Raw genomic sequence first — 14,543 nt, 5'->3', positions numbered from 1 at the left:
AAAAAAAACAAACAGAAAAGATAATGCAACAATTCAATTTCTTCTTTTTTTAATCTTAAAAATTTTAATTAATAATAGATAATTTTCAATCATAATTATAACGTAAACTATCTTTTTGTTTTCATGAAAAAAATATATGGATTGTTTAATATAGAATTTTATTCCATCACACACACATACATCAACATAGCAGTTTGCCATTCGATTTTAAATTATCTTTTTTTTGATATCATCACGAATTTTCTGTTTTTGGAGGTTGTGTAGGGTAAGGTTGGCGAAAAGTCTCACTTGATGTCTAAGAGAGAGAGAGAGGGTGGAAAGTGTATGAAAATGAATACGTATCAATAAAAATTACACAGGGTTTACTTGATTGATTCATCATTTATCGAGAGAAAGAAACAATTAGAAGTATTATCAATTGAAAAGGGTACAATTTTTGTCAAATCTCTCATTTCACCAAACAAAATTCGTTTTCTCTTTTTGATGAAAAAATTTTCAAGCGAGCAATCGAGGAAAATATATTATAATTGAAACATTGTTTTTGAATGAATGAAAATGATCATGTTTGGTTTATCAAATTAGCAGAAAAAAATTCAAAGAGTGAACAAAAAATAAATTCTTCCCTATCTTGTTTCATATATGATGAATCGGCCCACAAATCGTTGTGTTTGTTTTTGAGTGAAAAAAATCAACAATTAATCATGAATGAATGAATGAAATTGAACAAAAAATAAAGAAAATATTTTTGTGGGGGAGGTGGCGTTATATCATCATTGGTTGATTGATAGGTGGTTTCATATTTGATGTAATTATGTATTATATATTATAATATAAAGTATATTTATATGACTTGATCAACAATTTCTAGACATAGCAAATGAAAAAAATGTGTAATAATAATAATCACATTGTAGAATCAAAAAGAGAGAGATGATCGTGATGAACAATAGAAAAAAAAATTCAATCGAAAACGATGGAATTCCATTTCGTAATGAAAGAGAAGAAATGATGATTCGAATTTGAAAAGATCACTAATGAATGAGAAGAAATCATGTTCATGTGTCTGAGATGATGATGATAATGACAAGCAAATGGTGTGGATGGCCATTTTATTTAGACGAAACAAAATTTAAATTCTTATCGAAGATTTACGAGGGGACGATGAATCATGATTCGCATTATTGGATACTGATGACGATGGTGATGATGAGGGTGATTGGCAATGATGATGATGATGATCTTTAGCTGAAATAATCATCATCATATTACAACCACAATCAGTATCCAATAAGCCCGTTTTTTCATTACCACTATTATTATCTGAATCATTGCTATCATTATCGATCATTGATAAATGGCCATCATCATTATTGGAAAGTTTCAGTTTAGTTGTGCCATTAATATCATTATGATTATGACTATGATGATAATGATGATTATCCTGTCCTGGAACATTGATGAGTAAATGCAATTTTTCACCATTCATGCATCCATTTATCAATAATTTACTGCTACTGTTATTATTAGTATTGGTATTATTATGTCCAATATGGCCATTATGATTATGATTACTATTATTACGGTGATTATGATTGACGATCAATACGTCATCGAATACGGCTCGTGGTTCATCGATGCCCAATTTAATGGTCGATGTACGACGTCGTTGTATTCGTTGCATACGTATTATGTTCAACATTAATATCGCAGCAAATATGGGTGGTATACCGGCCAAACAGAATGCCAATTTATAATTGCCATAGATTCCATATGCGTAAGCTATTAGTGATTAGTGTGTTTTGGATAGTGAAAAAAAGTTAGCTTTCCTGTGATGCATTCAAATCATATGGATGGATGAAGGGCAAAAGAAAAGACAACAAAACTTACCGGCAATTGGTGGGCCAGTCGTCAACGGAAGTGAACAGAAACACAACAATAAACCTATGGCTTGATTAGCATATTCCGGCCCGACTAAATCGAATGCAATCGGTCCAAGCAATGAGATGAATGTGCCATCAAAAAGTCCTAGACCACAGCAAACGAGTAGCAGAGGAAAATCACGAACAAATGGCAAAAACATGGTCAACAATCCAATTGAAGCGAACGCAATTTGTTGTAAACAAATTCTGTTGATTCTTGATACATCAGCTAATGGCCCGGTAATCAAACGGCCAATCATGGAGGTGATGCCGATAGACATGACCAATACTTCACCTTGATAAACAGAATTAATATCTCGAGCATGTTTGACAAGATGACAGAATGGCACAAAATAACCAAACAATCCCATCGGTATGGAGATGACCCAATAAAGGTAGAGGTTATTCTTCCATAGTGCATCGTAGAAAAACATGTTGGCAAGATTTTTCTTGGCTGAACCATTTTGTTTTGATGGTCGTTTGATTTGTTCCTTGAATGATAATGAACAAAGTACCAAAGTGGCCATCAATATGGACAAATATTTGAAAGTGATTTGAATGCCAACAAGATCCAGTAGCCAACGTAATAGAATGGGCATTATAATGGAAAATGCTGAACTACCAGCTGTAACTAGGCCATTTACTAATCCAAGATGTTTAGTAAAGTAATGTCCCAATATGGCTAATGATGGCCCATATACTAATGAAGCACCGATACCTAGCACTAGGCCATATGTGATGTAAAGATAAATTAGATTGAGCGATACGGATGATGCATACATTCCAATTGTGGCTAATATACCGCCAATAAAACATATCATTCGTATACCATAACGATCACTCAATACCGATGCAAATATTGAACAGAAAAATATCAAGCCAACATTGAAGGAACCAACACCAGCTAAAATTGAAAAAGAAACAAAAATAAAATAAATTGCAATTTACAAACATTCGCCAATTTGAAATGTAAACATTTGATTTGTTTCGAATGTCAAACAAAATTCCAAATGATTGATTGAAAAAAAAAAAACAAGTTGAATGACACACATACATGTATATATGCGAGCAAAAGACAAAAACGATTTTATTTCTGTTACCCAATATATATGATGATGAGTGCTAAATTTGTCTCATGGCTAGAAAAAAAGACGAAAAAAATCAAATTCTCTCAAATCCCAAATTGGAACCATTTTTTCGTGAGAATTCTTTATGTTTGTTTGTTATCGACATTTTTTTCTTCATTCGATTATTTCCTGTACATGTATCTGTTTGCCTGTAACATTTGTAACAATGGTAACAACGTGATACAATATTTTTCCGAGAAAAACAAAAAATGACAAACAAAATATCTAGAGAGATGTTTTTTACGCATGATGAATCAAAATTGTTGCTAATCACCCTCCTTAGTAGAAATGGAAAAAAGTCATTGTACCACCATGACAATGATGATGAGAATTAAAGTGGGAAAAGAGCATTAAAGAAAATTGCTTGACAACAACAACAACAACAATAGTAATCATCATCATAACAATGGTTGTGTAACAGACAAGCAGCAGGAAAAGAAAGCCATTCAGCCATAGTCAGTAAAAAGAGAATGCAATTTGATTTTTTCAAGTTCAAGTACAATGAACAATTTCTCGGTTTTTATTCATCCACATTGGCCATCTTTTAACTTGACTTGACTTTCTTTTTTTCAATTTCAAAAAAATTTGTCGTCTGTATAAATGTTCAGTTTTTTTTATGCAAGATAAATAAATTCACATAGCAAAAGAAGAGAAGAGGTGAGAAAAATAAAAAAAACGAAGCAAATGAGTACGATGATGATGATCGCATATTTATATAAACATTGCCATTTTTCTACATGCACAACACAACACATGTGCCATCGCTTCATCATCATCATCTTGTTTCTATGGGTGCATGGACGGTTGGCAACAACAACAGCCACCATATACATTAATAAGTAATTCATCTCAAAAAAAAAATCATCGGAGAGACACAGCTAGAGAGAATTCGACGACCGAATCATTCCAATATGGCAACAACAACACAAACACAGTAATGTCTATATGATGATGATGAAAATGAAAATATTTGCTACATTTGTTTTCATTTTCATTTTTTGCTGTTCTGTTCTGAAATACACATCATGTTGTTGCATTATCTAACCATTTTTTTTCTGAGGCCAATATTATATGGCCACCATATTGGTGATGATACACACGCATACATTCGCTATCTTAATAATATTCTCTCATTCATTCATTCATGTTCAATAATAAAGTAGTAGGTTAGTAACAGAAAAAACTGATTACTTTACTTTGTACAAGACACGACTTTTAAAGATAAGTGATTGAATGTGTATGTGAAAATATTTCTTCGATATTTCAGTTAGTTCTAAACCCTGGTGAGATAGAATGTTTGTCTACAATGAATTAAACCAAACCTCATTGAAGAATAACATAGTCGACGGGGGATGAGGGAAGGGAAAAGAAAAAAATCAATCGATTGAGACTAACAGAAACTGTTATCGATACAAAATTCACTGGTATTTTGTCCGGACATTGTAGTGTATGTTTCGCCATTGTAATGAATTCAATTATTAATTTCTGTCTGAATAAGACAAACATACCGATTAATGATTGTACGACTGCATCTAATGTTGTCGTGGTCGTCATATTAGCCGTAAGAGAAATATTGACTGTTGATATTGTTGTCGTGATTTGATCTTCATGATTACTATTACTGAAACCTAATGCTGTAATGTCCGTTTTCGATAATTCAGTAAGATAGGCATAGAATACACCGAAATTATTGACGACCCCGAATACAACACCATTGATTGTTGCTGACGAAATTACGACAAGAATCATATGTAGAATTTGCCATATTGAATAATCACCATTCATTATCAAACATGAAGATGTTGATATTGATGATGGCGTTGGTGGTGGTGAACAACAAGATGATGATGATGATGAGGAAGACGAATTCGATGATGAATGCTTGTTACTTGTTGTTGTTGTTGTTGTTTTTGTTGGCATAGCTATTGATCCATTTCGATTTCTTTGATCAGTGTATTGATGGTGATTATCATCATCAATAACAATATAATTTGCTTTACCATTCAAAGATGGTGATAATTGTCGATTAGCTGAATCTTGATTATTTACATGGCTATTATATGATGGTGGTGGTGTCGATGTTGATAATGATGATGATGATGATGAGAATGATAGCCGTTGTTGTTGATGTTCATTTCCACAACAAATGGATCGATTTTGACCATCGTCATCAGAAACATATGGATTAGATGATGATGATGATGGTCCATTATTATCATTATCGGTGAATGGTACAGTTTGTTTCATCAATAAATTCATTTTATTACCATTAACATTACCGCTACCATCCGCACCGTTTCCGTTGTCGCTATTGACATTTTCACAACAATCAACAATATTATTGGTCATTATATTTGGTGGATGGTTTGTTCGTTTTTTAATTGTTTAGTAATTTTTGTTTTCGGAAGATGATGAATTTCATTCGAAACAAAAATGATGATGAGACCTTGAATATTGAATAAATGAAACGAGAAAAGGAAAAGAAATTAGAGAAATGAAAATGATTTGATGATATGTGATTATATAGTAGTATCGCAAATGAAGAAAAAATCAAGCAAATCTGACGATGAGAAATAGATGATGATATGAGCAGAGGCAGAAAAAAGCACAGACAAACCAGAAAACAAAGCGAAAAAAGAAAAAGAAAAAGAAAAAGAGAGAAACCTGAAATATTTTTTTCCTCTTGACAAAAAAATATCATCAAGAATTCATTTTTTGTCGATTGAACAGTCCAGAGATGAAATTAAAAATCGATACTTTTCAACTGAAATAGTGTCAAGGGTAAATTTTGGTTTCGATTGCTCGAACCTTTTTTCCGATGCATGTGTAACAAGATCTGAGCATGAAATGGTAATTGTGAAAAGAAATCATCATTCACATAATATTTGGTTGAGCAAATTATTAGACAGACACACCAACAGCAAATAGTAAATGAAAATTGATGCGGCGAATAACATAACATTGAATTTAGTTCCCGTTTCATGTATCGTCTTCGTTTATGCATCAAACTATAGCAATCTGCAGAACGAGAAAAAAATTGAATCGTGATCTCGCTGATAATCAAAATTCTTGAATTAATTTAACAAGAAAACAACAAAAGTAATAATTGAACCCCTCACAGAAACCGAAAATCGATAAATTATCATGACCATTTTGACCATCATACACATCAGAGTACATACTTACTTGAAATTTTCTCTATTTTGTTCGAATGTTGTTATTTTCTGATTGAAACGGGGCAGTAAATATGAAAAATTATGAATCGAATGATCTGTGCGAATGCATTTGCAAAAAATTTGCCGAATGAATCGATATCAAATCATCAATATCATGATCAAGTTTAAACAAAAATCCAGAAATCTTTAAGAGTCCTGAATTGCTTTATTATGCAAGATGAAATTATTCAAAAACACACAACACAACATCCGCAGCCACACAAACCAGAAAAAAAACAGACCAAAATCACATTATTTACGGCACACACAAACACACCAAACAAAACAAAAACTACAACCAACCAAGAAAGAAAGAAACTTGCTAAACTTACAACTAAAATAACGAAATTTGTTGCAGTTTAAATATATCCCAAAACCAACCAAACACACACATACATGCAGCATTCGACCAATCAACCATTAAACCATAAACTGATCATCATCATTATCATTCATAACGATCAACAACAACATCATTCACATACTGAACTATGAAGAAAATCCAAACACACGCATACAGAGAGAGCGAGAAAGAATGAGAGAATGTAGAGAACCAACCACGACACACAACCATCAACCAACTGTGCAATGTACACACACCGCTACATTCAGAGATTTTTTTTTTTTGATCATCAAAAAATCAAAAAAATCAAATTATCATTTCCAATCGTATCGAATGAATAAACAGTTTTTTCTGCTACTTCTATTGATGATGAATTTAATCAAAAGATACGAATCAAATTCACAATCGGCAAATTCAGACCAAGAAGAAATATGAAATATTTTCGTATTTCATCAAGAAATGAAAAAATAAGAGGTGGTGGCGGTAGTTTGTGGATGATTTCGTCTGCATAACATCATCATCATAATAAATTCAGGAAAAGCAATCAATAAGTGTGTGAGTGAGTGTGTGCTAAGTTTTCAATCTTTAAACAACAACAAGAGATCTCTTTATCTCACTCATTTACACCTGGTTTACAAGGATAAATGAATAATAAATGCTTGTGATAAACTGGAATAAATAATTCGAATTGTACTTTTTTTTTAATTTATTTCAAAATTGAAAAACAAAACTGACAACTAACTGAATTGATTTATCGACTTGTCGTCTGTAGTTTTGATTGATAACAGTGAAAAAATGGTGATGATTCTCAAAGATAACCTATCTATCCATCCATAACCGAATAAAACCGAATCGAGTGTTTGAAACTAACTAATCAACCAGATTTTAATCCACTACTACCACCGCCACCATCAAACGGCTAATTTTGACAAACTTGGATGATGGTGATTAGATTCAAAAAAATCGAAACAGACCAAGTACAAAAGTCAGTCAAAACAGAAAGTAAGATCAATCAATCAATCAGTCAGTAATCAGTAATCAGTAACGTACCATATATTTGTATAATGTAATCATTTAGTTTCTATTTTCATTTCGAAAAAAAACATTTGAAAATAGAAAACTAGAAACAGAAAGAAAAAAGAAAAAATCGTCCACTTGAAGCCAAGTTTGATGTCCTTCGAATTTTGCGAATCCGAATGAATTAGTTCATTTTTGGAATGCCTGTGTGTTTGGTGTAGACATCATCGATCGAAATGAAATGAAATGAAATAAAACACTAGAGAGAGAGAGAATGACAAAATGTTCAATGTTTGACATTTTATTTTCATTCTCATCAAGAAGATGATGATGAAGATGAACAAAACAAATACACACACAACACACAAAACAAAGGTGATTGAACTTGAAGATTTTTAAAACAAAAAAAAAACAAAGACATCGGCAAAAAAGAAGAAAATTATCATCACATTTCTTTTGTTTCACGCGTCAATATCATTCAATCATTGTTATCAATATGTGACATGTGACACACAACCATCGAAAGAAGAATCGATTCTAGAAAAAGTATCGTAAACGACGAGAAAAAATGGAAAATTTTGCACTGAAAATCGAATCGCAGACATAACAACAACGACAACAAATGAAAAAGTAATGAACCTCAAAATCATTGTAATATATGCAAAATGTCAATATGAGAAAAACAAACGAAAAAACAATAAACAAAATTAATTTACCGTTAATTAATTTTTCGTTCGTTGGTTCGTGTACTGGAAAATAAATCATGCCTGTGTAAAATGTCAGATACCATTGAATGGAAATTGATTGATTTGACTGAATGAATGTATGAAATTTTTTTTTGTTGTTGTTGTAACCGATGACATTATTTTGATGAATTCAGGCGTGAATAAAATTCGAAAAATCACTGATTTCCAAATTTCAAAAAGTTAGTGGAAAAAATTGGGCAAGACAACGCGAAAAACATCATCGAATCAAATCAAAACCAATGGATATATATTTTTTTTCTTCAAAACCGGAAACATAGACATTGATAGTTTCCTCATTAAGTTTATTTTCTACATTTCTCACTCATTTGGTTTCAAAAAATTGAAGAAAAAACAATTTATTTCTCTCTCTCTCTCTCTCTCGAACTCTTTTTTTCTATTCAGTTTCCTTAATAAATAATGATGCAAAATTTTTGTAAATGAGAAAGAAAACAGGAAAGAAACCTAAATCGACAATAGCAACAGCGGATGGTCTGGGTGGTGGAGATCCAAAATATAACACATCAGAGTTATTCTTTCATTTCAAGGGCCAGGTCGGTCAGAACAGAACAGAAAACTAATAAACAGAAAAAAAACAAAATTTTTTTCCATTCGTTGTTGCGAAGCTCTAAACTGCGAATGCTCGGTTGCTAACCGTCGACATAAAACCAACACCAGAAGAAGATGGTGATGAAAAAAATGAAATGTCTCGGTACCACATAGCAGCAGCACACATGTACAGGATTTTTTTTCATCTCTCTGGTTCGTTTTCTGGTACACACACAATATCACAACAACATCAAACACACACACACACACAGAAACATCTCATCCAAATCCAAAATGATCCTGAATGAATGGATGAATGAAAGAATGAAGAAAACAACAAAAAATTCGTCGAAAAAAATAAATGGATGTGGATGAATTTTTTTTTCATTTACAACAACGATAAATATATCTGCGCAACTCTCTCTCTCATTATGCATGTTAAAGGAATTGATGGATGTTTTTAAAACCATCATGGATGCCCACATCACGATCGATTAGAAAATTAAAACAAATGAAAAAAATTCTTAATTCATGACATACCTTTCTGTCTGACACTGACTCTGACGTTGGTTTGTCAATTCGAAAACAACAGCAATTTCAGATTGAATCCAGAAGATAACTCAACAAACAGTTATCTGATTCCATTTTTTAGAGAAAACAAACAAAAAATCAAATGTTGTGGCTTTTCCCGAAAAAGGCCACGATCAAGATTAAAAAAGCAATTTTTAGTGGTGATGTATTGGATAAATCTACAGAATGAAAAGAGGAAGAACAAAAATCGATGCGATTTTTTCGCATTTCGCAAAAAAACATTGTTTTTCTCTATACCACACTCATGATGATGAGAAAGATTTCTTGAACATCGTCGTCATCATCATACAGTGTGTGTGTATGTGTGTGAAAAATGAATATTTCAAAACACAAACCTTGAATTAATTTCACTTAAATCTGGTGAGTAGTAGTGTGGTGAATGAATTCTTTATAATTTTGCCATCTTTCTGTCGTCGCAGTGGTTGTTGTAAATTTTCTCTTTTTTCGCTTGAAAATTCAACATTGACATTGACAGTTATGAATTTCGGTTGTGATGCTATTCTCAATGGTAATGAAGTAATGAAGTAATGATGACGACAACGAAAAAAACCAACAATTGTTGTTGGGTGAATGTGGCACTTGTTTGTTTGTTTGTTGGTTGGTTGGTATATGTGTGTGTGTGTGTTTAGTGGAAAAAATAGAGAATCTCATGTCATTCATATGGTTTTTTTTGGCATCCGCATAACTACCTATCTACTATAGCAAATGAACTATGACATTGAATTTTTGAAAGAATAAAATCAGACATATTTCTATTCTGATCGCTGATCGATGGATTAATCGATTCAAGGATGCTTTTTAAGCAATTGATGAAAACACAGTGAGAGAGACAAATGCAAAGAATCTGAAATGAATTTGATGAAAATATAATATAGGCGTGTGTGTATCGTGATCAAACTTTTTCACTATGTACCATAGACATAGTGCATGATGAACCGCCACAATATCAAAGTTAGCCAATAGAGCATATGGTTGTGCACACCACCACCACTATTTCATTGATTCGAATGATGATGATGATGATGACAAAGACGACGACCACGAATTTTTCGTTTGACGACAAAATTACTAAGCAATGTCTGTGTGTGTGTGAAAGAATTTTCGATTTTCATTTGTTGGTTTTTTACATACAATACATACACATACACATACACACACACAGAATCTAGTAGTTTATTTGAATGATACGTTTCTGAATTAGAATTGTAGTAGAATCATTGGAATGAAGAATGAATCAAGAATTTCAAGTATACAAGAACACACACAATTACAGCGTTTTTTTCAATTTTGATTATGGGTAGTAGCAGCAAAATAATTTCACAAAGTTGACTTTGACTTATCTGAATGAATGAATTTCCAGAGTGATGATAATGATATTCTAGTGTGCGCGCGCTTTTTTTTTCATTATCAATGTTGATATATTCTATATGGTGATGAGTACAATACGGTCATACACGCGATTCTTGATAATTCATTGGTCATAAATGCCATCTAGTGTTTAAAAATCAAAGCTCCGGTCCATGTGCTTTCACATGTGATTGTTTTGCTTTTGGTTTTTGTTTCATCAATCAATAATGATTCTAATAACAAGATATTCGACTAAGAAATCTCGATTTTTAATTGATTCATTTGTAAATCATATATCTATCGTACCAAATCGTTATCGTACAATTCGTAACCGGTTAAAATCACAGAATAACAAAACCGAACGATGGAATGGGGTGCAAATCAAATCACCAATTGATGATGAAAAATATTATGACCATGATTTTGATTTCGATCATGATCTTACAAATCAACGACAGTCGCAAAAATCATTGAAACAATTATTTAAAGAAGATTTTGATAATCGATTAAATGGTGGTTTTAATAAACGAAAAATTGTCAGATCATCACCATTTGTAAATGCTTTATATGAAAATGACCGAAATGATAATAAGCATCGAATCAAGAATAAAAATCATCGGAAAGAAGAAAGTTTTTTGCAGAAGCTTCACGAAAAATATGAAAATCAACGACAACAACAAGAAGAAACGGGCGAAAAGAAAAAAGTACCACTTCCATATGCGATTACCGAAGAGAATCGATTCGAAATTTTGAATGAAATAATGATGCCATTACATAAGTTGCCATATAATGAACAATTGAAACGAAAATTGTACATGAATAAAGATGTATTACTATCATTTGGTTCCAAATTGCGTCATGTTAATAGAATGATTCTTATGCGTCAAAATGGCAATATGCCATGCCATTTAGAATCGGTAAGGCCATCACCATTAACGGAACGTTATCGAAATAAAGATGAATTTAGTATTTGGCCAGGTATCGATGATAATGCCAAAACGGTTGGATTTTTCGTTGGTCAACCATCCAAACATGATCGTGTCGTATGCGTGGAACCTGATCAGTTGATAATAACGAAACAAAGTCATATTGATTTGGCCAAAAAATTTCAACAATATCTCCGCGATGTTTCACCATTAGATGTTTGTCAAAATTACGGCGTTGGTGGACATTGGCGACGATTACATATTCGTTCAAATCGTCAAAATGATCAACATATGTTGACAGCTATATTGCATCCACAAAATCTCGATGATAATGAATTGCGCGAAGAAATGACAAGGATACAGGATTATTTTGCTGATGATCCACGTGTGTCGTCACTGTATTTTCATGCCACACGTCATACACGATCAACACACACTAAGAATGAACCCTATTATCATCTAGCTGGTGATCAAACAATAACTGAACAATTATTCGACAAAACATTTGTCATTTCTCCAGATTCATTTTTCCAAATCAATACATTAGCGGCTGAAATGTTATATCGTCAAATCATGACCGAAATGAATCTAACGAAAAAGACAACAGTATTGGATCTTTGCTGTGGAACCGGCACATTAGCCATTTTGTTGAGTGATCAAGTACGAAAAGTTATTGCTATCGATTCATCGGAATCGGCAATTGCTGATGCCAAGAAAAATGCTGAAATGAATGGTGTGAAAAATGTAGAATTCATTACTGGCACTGTAGAACAAGAACTATCACGTTTGCAATCGGAATCATATTTGAAAACACCTGTCGTGGCTGTGGCTAATCCATCACGTCGTGCATTACATCCACATGTTATACGAACCATGAGACAAATGTCGTTTATCAATCGTTTAGTTTATGTTTCCTGTAAACCACAAGGTGATGCATTAAGGAATTTTGTTCAACTTTGTTCATCAGTGACAAATGATCGTTACAATGATGAGTCGCCATTCATACCGATAAATGCTATACCTGTTGATCTATTTCCACACACTGAACATTGTGAATTGATCGTTACATTTGAACGTTTTTGACTTGAAATAAAGTAAAAAATAAAAAATTTTCATTAAATTTCATATTTTATAGTTTTTTCCATAGTTTTTGTTTGGTTTATTCATTTGTTAACAAGATTAAAATTGAAAATCTTAATATGTCGATTGGCGATCAAAAGATGGCGCAAATGTCTTTGAAAAAATGAGATCGAGATTTATATTTTTTTTCTCCATATTCATGACATATTAATAAATAGATGGTGATGAATCAATGTGCAGATTCATCATTAGAAGTTGCTTGGAAGTAGTGAAATTTCATTTTGATGTTGATGAAAATTCCATTTCGCCTGTTGTTATTATTGTCGGTCGACTATTTCAACCTAGAGTGGCGGCTGCTATTCCAGATGTTCATGTTTTGTTATTCGCGGTCTTTTTTCCACCAAAATGAATTTACTAGACTCATCGAGTGATTGTTCTTTGATTTACTGTACAGTGAACAACAGCAACCTTCATCTTTGATTTATGTTCATTTTGTCGCGAGTGTTGGAAAAAGTGAGTAAATCTTATCTTTAATGTCAAGTTTAAAGAAACTTTTTTGTTTTTCATAAACATTATTTTAGCCAAAAATCATCCAGAAAAAAGGAAACGCGAAACATTTTTCCTTTGTTTGTGTGTGTGCTCTAATTATTCACAAATTCATTGATCGAACGAAATGGAAACAAAATTGATAATAATCATCAGGAACTCAAATAACCGTTGTCGAAATTAAAAGTTTTCTCATAATGATCATTATTATGTACCCGATATCGGCAATCAAAACCATGATTTGGCGCATTTGTTTTGCAGGCCAATAAATAACCGAAATCAGTGAATCATGAATCCAACGATCATTTCAGGTTAGATTGTTTTTTCTTTTTCTCCATCCATCTCTTTGTATTTTAATTCTTCATAACTTTTTTAAAACTTGTTTTCGTGCAAAGAAAAAGCTGAAATGGTCAGAATCCAATAATCATAATGTTTAGTGTCTGTAAATATCAAATGGGTCGATCCATAAGTACGATATTTCGATAATTCAATGGCCATTCAATTATTTATGAAACATCGGTATAGAGACACGATTCGAGTGACATAGAAAAAAACTATTGATGAAATTTATACATTTCATTTGTTCCGGTAGTGGTATTGTCTGTTTGTGTGTTGGTGTGTGATACAATTATGAATTGGAATTGAATGCATTTGTGTAAAACCGGTGGCTGAATCTTTTTATTTTCCATTTGGATCATCGTTTTATGTACTTTTTTGTTGAAATATTTATGACTTGTGCCCAAACTGAAACACACACACACACATGAAATAATTACATCTACTTGTGTTAGTTTGGTGGTCGTGGTTTGGAATATTTCATATTTTGTCGTCGTTGGTTCGACATTCGTATATGATTATTATTCAAATTGATTAATGATAATAGGATTATAGTGTAGATGAAAATGAAAATGACAAAAAAAATGCAGAAAGAAACGCTGGTGTGACAATGTATTATTTTGTAGAAATCACCTGAAAAAAGGAATTTATCAAAAAAATTTCCAATTTCCATTTTTTTGTGATCTATAGAGTCTAATCATCATCGTATAAATTACATGATTGTTGGTCGGTGTATGATTCATTCAATTTAGTTTTTTGGAAATGAGAAAAACTTTTTTTAGGGTATTTGTGGGTATGAAATAT

The 14,543-nt window shown here is 32.2% G+C and overlaps 2 protein-coding genes across 9 annotated transcripts; one reads left to right on the top strand and one right to left on the bottom strand.

Annotated features, from left to right (window-relative positions):
- Nucleotides 1-37: 37 nt before the first annotated feature.
- LOC124498755 (monocarboxylate transporter 8) lies at nt 38-10,943 on the bottom strand. Of its 8 annotated transcripts, none has more exons than XM_075728855.1 (5): nt 9,840-10,943; nt 9,454-9,662; nt 4,555-5,492; nt 1,888-2,823; nt 38-1,779 (listed from the first exon to the last, which is right to left on the bottom strand). In XM_075728855.1, the coding sequence occupies exons 3-5, from the start codon at nt 5,393-5,395 to the stop codon at nt 1,130-1,132; spliced, it is 2,427 nt and encodes an 808-aa protein (XP_075584970.1). In that variant the 5' UTR covers nt 5,396-5,492; nt 9,454-9,662; nt 9,840-10,943; the 3' UTR covers nt 38-1,129. The 8 variants fall into 8 exon arrangements, with proteins under 8 accessions (XP_075584970.1, XP_075584969.1, XP_046918507.1 ...); XM_075728854.1 differs by having other exon boundaries at nt 9,454-9,595; XM_047062551.2 differs by lacking the exon at nt 9,454-9,662.
- A 78-nt stretch (nt 10,944-11,021) lies between these two features.
- Nucleotides 11,022-12,902, top strand: LOC124499829 (tRNA (uracil-5-)-methyltransferase homolog B). The gene has a single exon (XM_047063804.2). The coding sequence runs from the start codon at nt 11,079-11,081 to the stop codon at nt 12,858-12,860; it is 1,782 nt and encodes a 593-aa protein (XP_046919760.2). The 5' UTR covers nt 11,022-11,078; the 3' UTR covers nt 12,861-12,902.
- The last annotated feature ends 1,641 nt before the right edge of the window (nt 12,903-14,543 follow it).

Source organism: Dermatophagoides farinae, chromosome 2 (genome assembly GCF_024713945.1).
Source record: "Dermatophagoides farinae isolate YC_2012a chromosome 2, ASM2471394v1, whole genome shotgun sequence".
NCBI lineage: Eukaryota > Metazoa > Arthropoda > Arachnida > Sarcoptiformes > Pyroglyphidae > Dermatophagoides > Dermatophagoides farinae.
The sequence above is the reverse complement of the archived record's forward strand: the minus strand, read 5'-3'. Positions and strand labels throughout refer to the sequence as shown.